Genomic DNA, 17,628 nt, shown 5'->3' on the forward strand with positions numbered 1-17,628 from the left:
TTAGACTTAAAACGAATCATCCAGCGATCATACACTGTTTACCAGGGGGCAGGGCTACCGACGTTAAGGCTAATCTGAAGACGGTGCTGGCTAAAGCTAAAACTGGCGAGTGTAGAGAGTATAGAGATATTGTTATCCACGTCGGCACCAACGATGTTAGGATGAAACAGTCAGAGGTCACCAAGCGCAACATAGCTTCAGCGTGTAAATCAGCTAGAAAGATGTGTCAGCATCGATTAATTGTCTCTGGCCCCCTCCCAGTTAGGGGGAGTGATGAGCTCTACAGCAGAGTCTCACAACTCAATCACTGGTTGAAAACTGTGTTCTGCCACTCCCAAAAGATAGAATTTGTAGATAATTGGCCCTCTTTCTGGGACTCACCCACAAACAGGACCAAGCCTGGCCTGTTGAGGAGTAACGGACTCCATCCTAGCTGGAGGGGTGCTCTCATCTTATCTATGAACATAGACAGGGCTCTAACTCCCCTAGCTCCACAATGAAATAGGGTGCAGGCCAGGCAGCAGGCTGTTAGCCAGCCTGCTAGTTTAGTGGAGTCTGCCACTAGCACAGTCAGCGTAGTCAGCTCAGCTTTCTCCATTGAGACCGTGTCTGTGCCTCGATCTAGGTTGGGCAAAATTAAAGATGGCGGTGTTCGCTTTAGCAATCTCACTAGTATAAAGACCTCCTCCATTCCTGCCATTATTGAAAGAGATTGTGATACCTCACATCTCAAAATTGGGTTACTTAATGTTAGATCCCTCACTTCCAAGGCAGTTATTGTCAATGAACTAATCACTGATCATAATCTTGATGTGATTGGCCTGACTGAAACATGGCTTAAGCCTGATGAATTTACTGTGTTAAATGAGGCCTCACCCCCTGGTTACACTAGTGACCATACCCCCCGTGCATCCGGCAAAGGCGGAGGTGTTGCTAACATTTACGATAGCAAATTTCAATTTACAAAAAAAAAAACAATGACGTTTTCGTCTTTTGAGCTTCTAGTCATGAAATCTATGCAGCCTACTCAATCACTTTTTATAGCTACTGTTTACAGGCCTCCTGGGCCATATGCAGTGTTCCTCACTGAGTTCCCTGAATTCCTATCGGATCTTGAGGTCATAGCAGATAATATTCTAATTTTTGGTGACTTTAACATTCACATGGAAAAGTCCATAGACCCACTCCAAAAGGCTTTCGGAGCCATCATCGACTCAATGGGTTTTGTCCAACATGTCTCTGGACCTACTCACTGCCACAGTCATACTCTGGACCTAGTTTTGTCCCATGGAATAAATGTTGTGGATCTTAATGTTTTTCCTCATAATCCTGGATTATCGGACCACCATTTTATTGCGTTTGCAATTGCAACAAATAATCTGCTCAGACCCCAACCAAGGAGCATTAAAAGTCGTGCTATAAATTCTCAGACAACCCAAAGATTCCTTGATGCCCTTCCAGACTCCCTCTGCCTACCCAAGGACGTCAGAGGACAAAAATCAGTTAACCACCTAACCGAGGAACTCAATTTAACCTTGCACAATACCCTAGATGCAGTTGCACCCCTAAAAACTAAAAACATGTCATAAGAAACTAGCTCCCTGGTATACAGAAAATACACGAGCTCTGTAGCAAGCTTCCAGAAAATTGGAACGGAAATGGCGCCACACCAAACTGGAAGTCTTTTGACTAGCTTGGAAAGACAGTACCGTGCAGTATCGAAGAGCCCTCACTGCTGCTCGATCATCCTATTTTTCCAACTTAATTGAGGAAAATAAGAACAATCCGAAATTTCTTTTTGATACTGTCGCAAAGCTAACTAAAAAGCAGCATTCGCAAATGGAGGATGGCTTTCACTTCAGCAGTAATAAATTTATGAACTTCTTTGAGGAAAAGATCATGATCATTAGAAAGCAAATTACAGACTCCTCTTTAATTCTGCGTATTCCTCCAAAGCTCCATTGTCCTGAGTCTGCACAACTCTGCCAGGACCTAGGATCAAGGGAGATACTAAAGTGTTTTAGTACTATATCTCTTGACACAATGATGAAAATAATCATGGCCTCTAAACCCTCAAGCTGCATACTGGACCCTATTCCAACTAAACTACTGAAAGAGCTGCTTCCTGTGCTTGGCCCTCCTATGTTGAACATAATAAACGGCTCTCTATCCACCGGATGTGTACCAAATTCACTAAAAGTGGCAGTAATAAAGCCTCTCTTGAAAAAGCCGAATCTTGACCCAGAAATTATAAAAAACTATCGGCCTATATCGAATCTTCCATTCCTCTCAAAAAAATGTGAAAAAGCTGTTGCGCAGCAACTCACTGCCTTCCTGAAGACAAACAATGTATACGAAACGCTTCAGTCTGGTTTTAGACCCCATCATAGCACTGAGACTGCACTTGTGAAGGTGGTAAATTACCTTTTAATGACGTCAGACCGAGGCTCTGCATCTGTCCTCGTGCTCCTAGATCTTAGTGCCGCTTTTGATACCATCGATCACCACATTCTTTTGGAGAGATTGGAAACCCAAATTGGTCTACATGGACAAGTTCTCGCCTGGTTTAGATCTTATCTGTCGGAAAGATATCAGTTTGTCTCTGTGAATGGTTTGTCCTCTGACAAATCAATTGTACATTTCGGTGTTCCTCAAGGTTCCGTTTTAGGACCACTATTGTTTTCACTATATACACTGCTCAAAAAAATAAAGGGAACACTAAAATAACACATCCTAGATCTGAATGAATGAAATAATCTTATTAAATACTTTTTTCTTTACATAGTTGAATGTGCTGACAACAAAATCACACAAAAATAATCAATGGAAATCCAATTTATCAACCCATGGAGGTCTGGATTTGGAGTCACACTCAAAATTAAAGTGGAAAACCACACTACAGGCTGATCCAACTTTGATGTAATGTCCTTAAAACAAATCAAAATGAGGCTCAGTAGTGTGTGTGGCCTCCACGTGCCTGTATGACCTCCCTACAACGCCAGGGCATGCTCCTGATGAAGCGGCGGATGGTCTCCTGAGGGATCTCCTCCCAGACCTGGACTAAAGCACCCGCCAACTCCTGGACAGTCTGTGGTGCAACGTGACATTGGTGGATGGAGCGAGACATGATGTCCCAGATGTGCTCAATTGGATTTAAGTCTGGGGAACGGGCGGGCCAGTCCATAGCATCAATGCCTTCCTCTTGCAGGAACTGCTGACACACTCCAGCCACATGAGGTCTAGCATTGTCTTGCATTAGGAGGAACCCAGGGCCAACCGCACCAGCATATGGTCTCACAAGGGGTCTGAGGATCTCATCTCGGTACCTAATGGCAGTCAGGCTACCTCTAGCGAGCACATGGAGGGCTGTGCGGCCCCCCAAAGAAATGCCATCCCACACCATGACTCACTCACCGCCAAACCGGTCATGCTGGAGGATGTTGCAGGCAGCAGAATGTTCTCCACGGCGTCTCCAGACTCTGTCACATCTGTCACATGTGCTCAGTGTGAACCTGCTTTCATCTGTGAAGAGCACAGGGCGCCAGTGGCGAATTTGCCAATCTTGGTGTTCTCTGGCAAATGCCAAACGTCCTGCACGGTGTTGGGCTGTAAGCACAACCCCCACCTGTGGACGTCAGGCCCTCATACCACTCTCATGGAGTCTGTTTCTGACCGTTTGAGCAGGCACATGCACATTTGTGGCCTGCTGGAGGTCATTTTGCAGGGCTCTGGCAGTGCTCCTCCTGCTCCTCCTTGCACAAAGGCGGAGGTAGCGGTCCTGCTGCTGGATTGTTGTCCTCCTACGGCCTCCTCCACGTCTCCTGATGTACTGGCCTGTCTCCTGGTAGCGCCTCCATGCTCTGGACACTACGCTGACAGACACAGCAAACCTTCTTACTACAGCTCGCATTGATGTGCCATCCTGGATGAGCTGCACTACCTGAGCCACTTGTGTGGGTTGTAGACTCCGTCTCATGCTACCACTAGAGTGAAAGCACCGCCAGCATTCAAAAGTGACCAAAACATCAGCCAGGAAGCATAGGAACTGAGAAGTGGTCTGTGCAGAACCACTCCTTTATTGGGGGTGTCTTGCTAATTGCTCATAATTTCCACCTGTTGTCTATTCCATTTGCACAACAGCATGTGAAATTTATTGTCAATCAGTGTTGCTTCCTAAGTGGACAGTTTGATTTCACAGAAGTGTGATTAACTTGGAGTTACATTGTGTTGTTTAAGTGTTCCCTTTATTTTTTTGAGCAGTATATTTTACCTCTTGGGGATGTCATTCGAAAACATAATGTTAAATTTCACTGCTATGCGGACGACACACAGCTGTACATTTCAATGAAACATGGTGAAGCCCCAAAATTGCCCTCGCTAGAAGCCTGTGTTTCAGATATAAAGAAGTGGATGGCTGCAAACTTTCTACTTTTAAACTCGGACAAAACAGAGATGCTTGTTCTAGGTCCCAAGAAACAAAGAGATCTTCTGTTGAATCTGACAATTAATCTGGATGGTTGTACAGTCGTCTCAAATAAAACTGTGAAGGACCTCGGCGTTACTCTGGACCCTGATCTCTCTTTTGAAGAACATATCAAGACTGTTTCAAGGACAGCTTTTTTCCATCTACGTAACATTGCAAAAATCAGAAACTTTCTGTCCAAAAATGATGCAGAAAAATTAATCCATGCTTTTGTTACTTCTAGGCTGGACTACTGCAATGCTCTACTTTCCGGCTACCCGGATAAAGCACTAAACAAACTTCAGTTAGTGCTAAATACGGCTGCTAGAATCCTGACTAGAACCCAAAAATTTGATCATATTACTCCAGTGCTAGCCTCCCTACACTGGCTTCCTGTTAAGGCAAGGGCTGATTTCAAGGTTTTACTGCTAACCTACAAAGCATTACATGGGCTTGCTCCTACCTATCTTTCCGATTTGGTCCTGCCATACATACCTACATGTGCGCTACGGTCACAAGACGCAGGCCTCCTAATTGTCCCTAGAATTTCTAAGCAAACGGCTGGAGGTAGGGCTTACTCCTATAGAGCTCAATTTTTATGGAATGGTCTGCCTACCCATGTGAGAGACGCAGACTCAGTCTCAACCTTTAAGTCTTTACTGAAGACTTATCTCTTCAGTAGGTCCTATGATTAACTATAGTCTGGCCCAGGAGTGTGAAGGTGAACGGAAAGGCTGGAGCAACGAACCGCCCTTGCTGTCTCTGCCTTGCCGGTTCCCCTCTCTCCACTGGGATTCTCTGCCTCTAACCCTATTACAGGGGCTGAGTCACTGGCTTACTGGTGTTCTTCCATGCCGTCCATGGGAGGGGTGCGTCACTTGAGTGGGTTGAGTCACTGACGTGGTCTTCCTGTCTGGGTTGGCGCCCCCCCCCCCCCCCCCCCTTGGGTTGTGCCGTGGCGGAGATCTTTGTGGGCTATACTCGGCCTTGTCTTAGGACGGTAAGTTGGTGGTTAGAGACATCCCTCTAGTGGTGTGGGGGCTGTGCTTTGGCAAAGTGGGCGGGGTTATATCCTGCCTGTTTGGCCCTGTCCGGGGGTATCATCGGATGGGGCCACAGTGTCTTCTGATCCCTCCTGTCTCAGCCTCCAGTATTTATGCTGCAGTAGTTTATGTGTCGGGGGGCTAGGGTCAGTCTGTTACATCTGGAGTATTTCTCTTGTCTTATCCGGTGTCCTGTGTGAATTTAAATATGCTCTCTCTAATTCTCTCTTTCTTTCTTTCTCTCGGAGGACCTGAGCCCTAGGACCATGCCTCAGGACTACCTGGCATGATAACTCCTTGCTGTCCCCAGTCCACCTGGCCGTGCTGCTGCTCCAGTTTCAACTGTTCTGCCTGCGGCTATGGAACCCTGACCTGTTCACCGGACATGCTTGTTGCACCCTCGACAACTACTATGATTATTATTATTTGACCATGCTGGTCATTTATGAACATTTTAACATCTTGACCATGTTCTGTTATAATATCCACCGCACAGCCAGAAGAGGACTGGCCACCCCTCATAGCCTGGTTCCTCTCTAGGTTTCTTCCTAGGTTTTTGGCCTTTCTAGGGAGTTTTTCCTAGGAAGTTTTTCCTAGCCACCATGCTTCTTTCACATGCATTGCTTGCTGTTTGGGGTTTTAGGCTGGGTTTCTGTACAGCACTTTGAGATATCAGCTGATATACGAAGGGCTATATAAATACATTTGATTTGATTTGACTATGACCCCAAGCATACGTACTTCCAAAGTTGTGGCAAAATGGCTTAAGGACAACAAAGTCAAGGTATTGGAGTGGCCATCACAAAGCCCTGACCTCAATCCTATAGAAAATTTGTGGGCAGAACTGAAAAAGTGTGTGCGAGCAAGGAGGCCAACTAACCTGACTCAGTTACACCAGCTCTGTCAGGAGGAATGGGCCAAAATTCACCCAATTTATTGTGGGAAGCTTGTGCAAAGCTACCCAAAACGTTTGACCCAAGTTAAACAATTTAAAGGCAATGCTACCAAATACTAATTGAGTGTATGTAAACTTCTGACCCACTGGGAATGTGATGAAAGAAATAAAAGCTGAAATAAATCATTCTCTCTACTATTATTCTGACATTTCACATTCTTCAAATAAAGTGGTGATCCTAACTGACCTAAGACAGGGGATTTTTACTAGGATTAAATGTCAGGAATTGTGAAAAACTGAGTTTAAATGTATTTGGCTAAGGTGTAAGCAAACTTCCGACTTCAACTGTACGTCATGTCGCTGACTCTACCTTTAAGAAGACTGTTTGTCCGTTTATCCCCTCAGCCTTTGCCGAGCTGCAGACAGACATCCATGAGTTGACCAGTGACCTGGACGGAGTGGGCATCCCCTTCCTGGACTACAGGGCCTACACCATGAGGGTCCTCTTCCCTGGCATAGAGGAGCACCCTGTCCTCAGGGACCTGGAGGTAAGAGCTGCCCTATCATCTGCCTGACTGAATATCACTTCAGTTTAGGTTCTAAACATTGTTCATCATTAACTCCCTGACATAGATAAGTACGCATATCTCAAAGTGGTTTCCATCAATGCATTCTCAAACAAAAGTATAAAAGTAAATTAAAGGCACAGTGGGGTTACGGATAGAATTAAAGCTGTCGTTGTTTGTGCTCACGCTCGGTAAACATAACATTGTCTCTCATTAGGGCTTGACGCAGCAGTGCAGTCAAATCTCCTGTTAGTAATGGTAACAACATGTGACAAGACGGTTTCTCAGAGTCGAGGACAAATTAAAAGTATAGCGGAGAGAAAAGCAAATCAACTCTGAACTGACAAGCTAGTTATTTATTCCCTAATAACAGTGATGGGCAGTGATAATTGAACAACTTCTAGCTGCGAGGCCCCTATTTCACAGGCTCAGAGTCGACCATGCGGGTGCCTGATGAGAATTCCCCGTTATAAGAAAAATTAATGATGTTTTAATTGGTATAAATGTCCCGTTATATGAGGGAGTTTAATGTGAAATGAAACCTAATGAAAGTAGCAGTGGGCTCATCTCTGGCTGGTGATAGCTGGTTAATTGTTATTGATGTGGGAGATGATACAGGAAATAGCCCTTATTGGGCTTGGAGCAAATCAAGTGTGGATGGGCAATCTCCAACAGTGCACATTCATAGTTTGTAGAGTGAATTTGATTGGGCTGAATCTCTCTTGCTCTCTCTTTATGAAAGGATTAGAGCTACTGCCATTTCATCTCAATGGCTCAAATGTACTAATATTAGCGATGACTCTAGGCCTACCTGATAAATCCCAAGAAGATATACATTGTATTTTTCCTCAGCGAACATGGATGCCTACATTTTCTCCTGATTTTGTGATAGTTATCAGTAGGTGGGATGTTGAATAGGGCTGTTTGATTATGGGACTACAGTGGGATGTTGAATAGGGCTGTTTGATTATGGGGCTACAGTGGGATGTTGAATAGGGCTGTTTGATTATGGGACTACAGTGGGATGTTGAATAGGGCTGTTTGATTATGGGGCTACAGTGGGATGTTGAATAGGGCTGTTTGATTATGGGACTACAGTGGGATGTTGAATAGGGCTGTTTGATTATGGGACTACAGTGGGATGTTGAATAGGGCTGTTTGATTATGGGACTACAGTGGGATGTTGAATAGGGCTGTTTGATTATGGGACTACAGTGGGATGTTGAATAGGGCTGTTTGATTATGGGGCTACAGTGGGATGTTGAATAGGGCTGTTTGATTATGGGACTACAGTGGGATGTTGAATAGGGCTGTTTGATTATGGGACTACAGTGGGATGTTGAATAGGGCTGTTTGATTATGGGACTACAGTGGGATGTTGAATAGGGCTGTTTGATTATGGGGCTACAGTGGGATGTTGAATGGGACTGTCTCATGGGACATCTCAACAAACCTCCACTCTGTTTCCCTCTTTCTCTTTCTCTTTCTCTCTCTCTCTTTCTCTCTTTCTCTGTCTCTTTGCTCCTTTTTATAAAAGTTTTATTTAACCTTTATTTAACTAGGCAAGTAATGTCAGATGTTATGAAATAGACTAGGGTTTTAACAATAACTCTTGCACAGTGTGAACTGCAGATTACTGTGTCCTCATGGAAAGCGACAGCGAGGAAACTTGTGCTCCCTGACAGACGTGTCGCGTAGAGAGACCGTTGCTCACTCCAATCTATCCTGACAGATCAAAAAATGTTATCTCTGTAGGTGCAATTTATGAAAACGGGAAATCGCACGGCGACTGACTAGACTAGCGTAAACGGCGCAGGGACAATTTCCGCCCGTGGAGGGGAATACACCACACACGCTGCTTTCATCTTGCGTCAGCTTTGCCGGGGAACAACGTTCATATTGTGGAGTCAAAGAAATAAGCAGGGCTCTCAAAAGACTTGGTTAAAATGACTCTACCTTAAAAAAAACAAGTGCTAGGCAAAACTCCTCGCTCTCCCAGTTATCCTCCCATGCTGACATTCCGTGCTGGAATCATTAGCACACGGTCATTTGAGAGAACCGGGTCTACACAGCTAATTGATCCAGTGGAGTGATAATGGATTTGGCTGGAATGGGAGATGCCAAGGCCATGGAATGAGTTCTTCCCCACAGTCAGTCAGAGTCTATAGTCTATCCCTGGATGTCTGATTCCTCTAGTGCTGGGTCCATGTTACTCCCATGACTAGGGATGTTGTGTTACTCCCATGACTAGGGATGTTGTGTTGTTATGTTACTCCCATGACTAGGGATGTTGTGTTGTTATGTTACTCCCATGACTTGGGATGTTGTGTTGTTATGTTACTCCCATGACTAGGGATGTTGTGTTGTTATGTTACTCCCATGACTAGGGGTGTTGTGTTGTTATGTTACTCCCATGACTGGGGATGTTGTGTTGTTATGTTACTCCCATGACTAGGGGTGTTGTGTTGTTATGTTACTCCCATGACTAGGGGTGTTGTGTTGTTATGTTACTCCCATGACTAGGGATGTTGTGTTGTTATGTTACTCTCATGACTAGGGGTGTTGTTATGTTACTCCCATGACTAGGGGTGTTGTGGTGTTATGTTACTCCCATGACTAGGGGTGTTGTGTTGTTATGTTACTCCCATGACTAGGGATGTTATGTTACTCCCATGACTGGGGGTGTTGTGGTGTTATGTTATCCCATGACTGGGGGTGTTGTGGTGTTATGTTATCCCATGATTAGGGATGTTGTGTTACTCCCATGACTGGGGATGTTGTGTTGTTATGTTACTCCCATGACTAGGGATGTTGTGTTACTCCCATGACTGGGGGTGTTGTGGTGTTATGTTATCCCATGATTAGGGGTGTTGTGTTGTTATGTTACTCCCATGACTAGGGATGTTGTGTTACTCCCATGACTAGGGATGTTGTGTTGTTATGTTACTCCCATGACTAGGGATGTTGTGTTGTTATGTTACTCCCATGACTAGGGATGTTGTGTTGTTATGTTACTCCCATGACTAGGGGTATTGTGTTGTTATGTTACTCCCATGACTAGGGGTGTTGTGGTGTTATGTTACTCCCATGACTAGGGATGTTGTGTTGTTATGTTACTCCCATGACTAGGGGTGTTGTGTTGTTATGTTACTCCCATGACTAGGGGTGTTGTGGTGTTATGTTACTCCCATGACTAGGGATGTTGTGTTGTTATGTTACTCCCATGACTAGGGGTGTTGTGTTGTTATGTTACTCCCATGACTAGGGATGTTGTGTTACTCCCATGACTAGGGGTGTTGTGTTGTTATGTTACTCCCATGACTAGGGATGTTGTGTTACTCCCATGACTAGGGATGTTGTGTTGTTATGTTACTCCCATGACTAGGGGTGTTGTGGTGTTATGTTACTCCCATGACTAGGGGTGTTGTGGTGTTATGTTACTCCCATGACTAGGGATGTTGTGTTGTTATGTTACTCCCATGACTAGGGATGTTGTGTTACTCCCATGACTAGGGATGTTGTGTTGTTATGTTACTCCCATGACTAGGGATGTTGTGTTGTTATGTTACTCCCATGACTAGGGATGTTGTGGTGTTATGTTACTCCCATGACTAGGGGTGTTGTGTTGTTATGTTACTCCCATGACTAGGGATGTTGTGTTGTTATGTTACTCCCATGACTAGGGATGTTGTGTTGTTATGTTACTCCCATGACTAGGGGTGTTGTGTTGTTATGTTATCCCATGACTAGGGGTGTTGTGTTGTTATGTTATCCCATGACTAGGGGTGTTGTGTTGTTATGTTACTCCCATGACTTGGGATGTTGTGTTGTTATGTTACTCCCATGACTAGGGGTGTTGTGTTGTTATGTTATCCCATGACTAGGGGTGTTGTGTTGTTATGTTATCCCATGACTAGGGGTGTTGTGTTGTTATGTTACTCCCATGACTAGGGATGTTGTGTTGTTATGTTACTCCCATGACTAGGGATGTTGTGTTGTTATGTTACTCCCATGACTAGGGATGTTGTGTTGTTATGTTACTCCCATGACTAGGGGTGTTGTGGTGTTATGTTACTCCCATGACTAGGGGTGTTGTGTTGTTATGTTACTCTCATGACTAGGGATGTTGTGTTACTCCCATGACTAGGGGTGTTGTGTTGTTATGTTACTCCCATGACTAGGGGTGTTGTGTTGTTATGTTACTCCCATGACTAGGGATGTTGTGTTACTCCCATGACTAGGGATGTTGTGTTACTCCCATGACTAGGGGTGTTGTTATGTTACTCCCATGACTAGGGGTGTTGTGGTGTTATGTTCCTCCCATGACTAGGGATGTTGTGTTATTATGTTACTCCCATGACTAGGGATGTTGTGTTGTTATGTTACTCCCATGACTAGGGGTGTTGTGTTGTTATGTTACTCCCATGACTGGGGATGTTGTGTTGTTATGTTACTCCCATGACAAGGGATGTTGTGTTACTCCCATGACTAGGGGTGTTGTGGTGTTATGTTCCTCCCATGACTAGGGATGTTGTGTTGTTATGTTACTCCCATGACTAGGGATGTTGTGTTATTATGTTACTCCCATGACTAGGGATGTTGTGTTGTTATGTTACTCCCATGACTAGGGATGTTGTGTTGTTATGTTACTCCCATGACTGGGGATGTTGTGTTGTTATGTTACTCCCATGACTAGGGATGTTGTGTTATTATGTTACTCCCATGACTAGGGGTGTTGTGTTGTTATGTTACTCCCATGACTAGGGATGTTGTGTTGTTATGTTACTCCCATGACTAGGGGTGTTGTGGTGTTATGTTATCCCATGACTAGGGATGTTGTGTTACTCCCATGACTAGGGATGTTGTGTTGTTATGTTACTCCCATGACTAGGGATGTTGTGTTGTTATGTTACTCCCATGACTAGGGGTGTTGTGGTGTTATGTTATCCCATGACTAGGGATGTTGTGTCACTCCCATGACTAGGGATGTTGTGTTGTTATGTTACTCCCATGACTAGGGATGTTGTGTTGTTATGTTACTCCCATGACTAGGGATGTTGTGTTGTTATGTTACTCCCATGACTTGGGCCAGGCGTTTTGCCTGGCCATGTGGTCCTTTGTAGCTCAGTTGGTAGAGCATGGTGTTTGTAACGCCAGGGCAGTGGATTCCATTCCCGGACCACCTGTGTGTAAAATGTATGCATGCATGACTGTAAGTCTCCTTGACTCCAAACAGTCTCTCTGTATCTGAGACAACTGTGACCTCTGACCCTGAGACTCCCTGACCATTGTCATCTAAGCATATCCGTCTCTCCTCCCTTTCCTCTCTTCTTCTCCTCCCTGTCTCCCAGGTGCCGGGCTACAGACAGGAGCAGGTGGAGAAGGGCCTGAAGCTGTTCGGCCAGCTCATCAACAACAAGGTCTTCCTGCTCTCCTTCATCCGCACGCTCGAGTCGCAGCGCGGCTTCTCCATGCGTGACCGTGGCAACGTGGCCTCGCTCATCATGACAATGCTGCAGAGTAAACTGGAGTACGCCACTGATGTCCTCAAGCACTTGCTCTCTGACCTCATAGACCGCAACCTGGAGAGCAAGAACCACCCCAAGCTGCTGCTCCGAAGGTGAGGGGAGAAGGTGTGTGTGTGTGTGTGTGTGTGTGTGTGTGTGTGACTCTTGTGGGCCATCTCTGGCCTCATTAAGACAAAGGCCTTGGCTCTGTCCTCACCTCTCTGTGTCTGGGGAGAGAGGTGAGTGACTTCACTTCTCCAGAACACCTGCACAAACTCACACTCTCTTCATCACTCTTCTCTCGCTCTCTTTCTCTATCTATCTCTCTTCATCACTCTCTTCTCTTTCTCTCTTTCTCTATATATCTCTCTTCATCACTCTCTTCTCTTTCTCTATCTATCCCTCTTTATATCTCTCTTCTCTCTCTATCTGCGACAGAGTGAATGATTGGGCCCTCGCGGAGCTCTTAAGCATTTAAGCTCTGAACAGCTGACTAATGCTAACATCAACGTTGCATCAGCTTTATCCTACACATTAACACTCATAGATTTCCACTCAATGGTAATAGACAACGGTGGCTGTGGGTTCGCTTTCCCTCTCCAAGCTTCTCTCAATTGATCATTAATACCAATGTTCGTACTTCTTATCCACCTCTAACTCTCTAGAATGGCTGGTTTATGCTAAAACTAAGAACAGGTTAAAATCCTTATTTCCTATATAGCGCAGTACTTTTGACCAGGGCCCATAGGGTTCCATTTGGGATGCGTCCTTTGAAACTGGACTTTGTTGAATTAGTGTATTAGTCAAGCACCAAGCCGATCGGCCATGCCTGATCGCTCCATGTTTACTGTTTTGCGGCGGTGACATGTGGAATTAACTTCAATGACATTGAAATGATCACTTTGTCTCAGAAACATGTACTGCTCTGACACGCACATCATTAGAATATAATTACGATTAATTAGCGGAGAATCCAATTTAAAAAAAGCTGTAAAAATCCTCACTTGAAAAAGAAATGGGATTGTTAAAAGCCCTAGCTGCTCCCTGCCCAATCAACACTTCCCTGTGTGTCAGTCTGTATCGTATACACAGTACCACCACTTCAATTCAACACCATATCACCATATATGGTGCTGGAGGTTTTGTGACCATCTCGGTTACCCTTGAAAAAGAAGTTTCCGTGTGGTCAGGGTGCTCACTGCTCAGTCAGCCTCCCCAATGATTTGATAGGCATGTCGTAAATGAATTTAATCTTCCTAATTTCAATTGCAAACCTCCCGTCCTCCCTCGGGCGAAATCCTCCTCCCCAATGAAGACAGACACAGATTCCTCTGTTCGCTAGCTGTTCACTAACATGGGAGCATATTGAGCGTATCATTGTGCAAGGGTTGTGTCAGAAAATGAGCCGCATATTCACATCATGAAGGAGACGTTTAACAGCATTTGATTAATGCTGTATGGGCAAGGCATGATTAATCGCACCCAGAGCTTCCGGAGCCATTACCGGGCAATAAACTCCTTCAATCCCAAATTAAACAATACTACAATTTACTATAAAATACTATAGAATTCTGTAGTAAACTGTAGTATAGTGTAGAATATTATACTAAACGCTGTAGTGTCACTTGATCATGTATTGTACTTACTATAGAATGTTGTAGTATACTGTAGAATACTATAATAAATATTACAGTTTTATCAGAAAATAAACACTGTAGTAAATACTTGAGTAATGTCTGCAAAAACACTACCCTTTTCTACTACAGTAGAATACTACAGTATTTAATTTGCATATACCCTGCCCAATCCCCTCTAACTGTATTTCCGCTAGCGCTAACACACACAGTAAACCTCAGTGTGGAGGCTAACTGTTAGCTGCTAGCGCTAACACACACAGTCACCCTCAGTGTGGAGGCTAACTGTTAGCTGCTAGCGCTAACACACACAGTCACCTTCAGTGTGGAGGCTAACTGTTAGCCGCTTGTGCTATCACACGTGGCCACCCTCAGTCTGAAGGCTAACCTTTAGCTGTTAGCCCTAACACACAGTCACAGACTTGCTGCTTGGCCCTGGATACCCGCCCAAAATAGAGGAGACACCCGGACTCACTCAGCTGTGATGGGAAGGCTAAATCTGGGCTCGGAGTAACATCTCCCCGTCCCTCAATCTATCTCTCCCTTTGTCCTCCCTCTGTGTCCTCCCAATCTCCCTCTCTCTCATTGTCTCTCTCCATCTCTCTCTCTCTACCTCTCTCGCTCTATCCATCTATCTCCCGCCCTCTCTCTCCCCCCGCCTCTGCGCAGGCCGTCTCTCTTTCTCTCTCTTTTCTCTGTCTTTCCCCCCTCCCTGCCTTTTTACTAAATCACTGCTTAAAGTGCATGAGCAGGGCATCTTTAGCACTGTGTCCAGACCAGCTTCCCATCACCATTTCCAAGACAACCTCCACTCTCCTCCACTCTCCACCACTCTCCTCTCCTCTCTTCTACTCTCCTCTCCTCCACTCTCCACCCCTCTCCTCCACTCTCCACCCCTCTCCTCCACTCTCCACCCCTCTCCTCCACTCCTCTCCTCCACTCTCCTCTCCTCCACTCTCCTCTCCTCTCCTCCACTCTCCTCTCCTCCACTCTCCTCTCCTCCACTCTCCACTCCTCCACTCTCCACTCCTCCACTCTCACTCTCCTCTCCCGCATTTCTCTACATCCCCATCTGCCCGTCTCAACCTCAGCTGAAGCACACCACCAGGCAAACTAACTAACGAGAGACTTCCACAACCATCTGTCGCATTTCTGCGCCCTCCTCCGTCAGCCCCCTCTCTTTCCTCCACCCCCCTCACCCCTCAGCTTACACCCTCTCATCCTCTCTTCATGCATAGTGAAATAGCTGCTAAACCTTTTCCTCGGCTCAGACTTCTTTCATCCATCTATCATGTAATATATCATTTTAAAAAAAATCTGGCCTTTTATTATTTCCTTTTACCAGCAACCTTCCATCTGCCCCTCCTGATGCACACACACACACACACACACACACACACACACACACACACACACACACACACTCACACTCACACTCACACTCACACACACACACACAGGGGATAATAATCAGTTGGAGCTAGAGGTCCTCTGATTATACTGTGAGGATTATCTCAGTAGTGCTAGTAAGAAGACATCAGCCTAAGCACTGAGACTGCTTCTACGTCCCAAATTGTACCCTATTCCCTATGTAGTGCACTACTTTTGATCAGGGATGAGGTCAAAAGTAGTGCACTATATAGGACATAGGGTGCCATTGGGTACACAGCCTGTGCTCTGCGCCAGACAGCCAATCTTCTCCCCAGGAGCCCGAGTGGGAAATTGAAATCATTTTTGACCTCATGCTGTGGGATTGGAGGAAGGGGGCGTGGCTAGCAGCAGAGCTCCAACGCAGCTGCGTGTTTGGTTAACAGAGAAAAGCCTTGTGACCCCCCCAGGCCATCACATGTTCTCTCCCAGATGCTCGTTGGCACTCCTGGCCGCCGGAGAATACCAAAGAGGAGGGTAGAGTGAAAAATGTCACTGAGAATCCTCTCCTTTAACATCTTATTGATTTTAAGAGCTTATCTATCACAATCAATAACGCCCTAGGACGATATGATATACAGAACCCTCATTAATGATCTCTGGTGTCAAAACTTAGTTTATAAGCCACATCTGTTTCAGCACCCATGGTTTAGATTATCATGCATTTATGATCAGTGTGATGCCAGATGCCTGTAAAGAAATGTCTGTGGAATGAGTGGGAGAGCTGTGAAGATACATTGAGCGTTAAGCCTCCGTTTTATAGAGCGTGGCTCTGCACGACATACTCATGCGTCCCACCGCATCTACAATCCAGGAATTCTCTGGTTCCCATCTCATGTGCAGAGGCTAAACGACTGCTCTGTAATCAGGGGGAACTAAGTACCAACAAGTTGACTCAGTTTCAGATACATTTTTATGCCCACTGCCCCTCTGACTGGGTGCCAAGCAGGCACACAGCCATTACAGCCATATTAACTTATCGGTAACGTTACTGATACGTTCTAGAGATGTGGCAGTCAAGAGGAGGTTGTTGGACCGTTGTGGACATGTTAGGTGCCAGCTGTGGTGTAACGGCCCGGTGCAGCAGCCCCTCATCCCATCTTCCCTATAGGCAGGGCTTGGATAGAGGACGGGCATGAGGACTCCCTGTGGGGCCGTGCCAAAACAGATCATTACTGGAGGGCCTGGCTCGCACTGCCAAAAATTACACACAGTTACACACCTTTCTGAACACATTCTTTTAGAACACACACACACACACACACACACACACACACACACACACATAAAATAACAAAAAGAGGAGGAAACGCGGGAGCTGAAAGAGGAGATAAAGACTTCCATTTTACTGAGACTCCTCCCTCCATCTCCAAGTCATTCTGTTATTCTTGTCTTTTACTCCCGCCAGCACGCGCCCCGGCCCTCCCTCCATCTCCAAGTCATTCTGTTACTTCCTTGTCTGGCCCCTCCTTCACTCCGCACGACCCCGGCTCCCCTCCATCTCCAAGTCATTCTGTTATTCTTCCATTTTACTGAGACTCCTCCCTCCATCTCCAAGTCATTCTGTTATTCTTCCATTTTACTGAGACTCCTCCCTCCATCTCCAAGTCATTCTGTTATTCTTGTCTTTTACTGAGACCCGTCCTTCTATATCCAAGTCATTCTGTTATTCTTCCATTTTACTGAGACCCCTCCCTCCATCTCCAAGTCATTCTGTCGTTCTTCCATTTTACTGACTCCTCCCTCCATCTCCAAGTCATTCTGTTATTCTTCCATTTTACTGAGACCCCTCCCTCCATCTCCAAGTCATTCTGTTATTCTTCCATTTTACTGAGACCCCTCCCTCCATCTCCAAGTCATTCTGTCGTTCTTCCATTTTACTGACTCCTCCCTCCATCTCCAAGTCATTCTGTTATTCTTCCATTTTACTGAGACTCCTCCCTCCATCTCCAAGTCATTCTGTCGTTCTTCCATTTTACTGAGACTCCTCCCTCCATCTCCAAGTCATTCTGTTATTCTTCCATTTTACTGAGACTCCTCCCTCCATCTCCAAGTCATTCTGTCGTTCTTCCATTTTACTTTCCATTTTACTG

The 17,628-nt window shown here is 45.4% G+C and overlaps 1 protein-coding gene across 3 annotated transcripts in view; it reads left to right on the forward strand.

Moving 5' to 3' along the window:
- Positions 1-17,628, forward strand: part of LOC106576477 (plexin-A4) — a 653,820-nt gene that overhangs the window by 583,357 nt on the left and 52,835 nt on the right. For 2 of the 3 annotated variants that reach the window (XM_082964054.1, XM_082964055.1), the window contains exons 21-22: positions 6,806-6,948; positions 12,318-12,586. In XM_082964054.1, coding sequence (XP_082820180.1) covers positions 6,806-6,948; positions 12,318-12,586 — 412 coding nt within the window. Of the gene's footprint in view, positions 1-5,753; positions 6,739-6,805; positions 6,949-12,317; positions 12,587-17,628 lie in introns of those variants that run through there. The other variant, XM_082964056.1, reaches the window with a different exon arrangement.

The sequence above is a fragment of the Salmo salar genome, chromosome 17 (assembly GCF_965601325.2).
Source record: "Salmo salar chromosome 17, fSalSal1, whole genome shotgun sequence".
Taxonomy (NCBI): domain Eukaryota; kingdom Metazoa; phylum Chordata; class Actinopteri; order Salmoniformes; family Salmonidae; genus Salmo; species Salmo salar.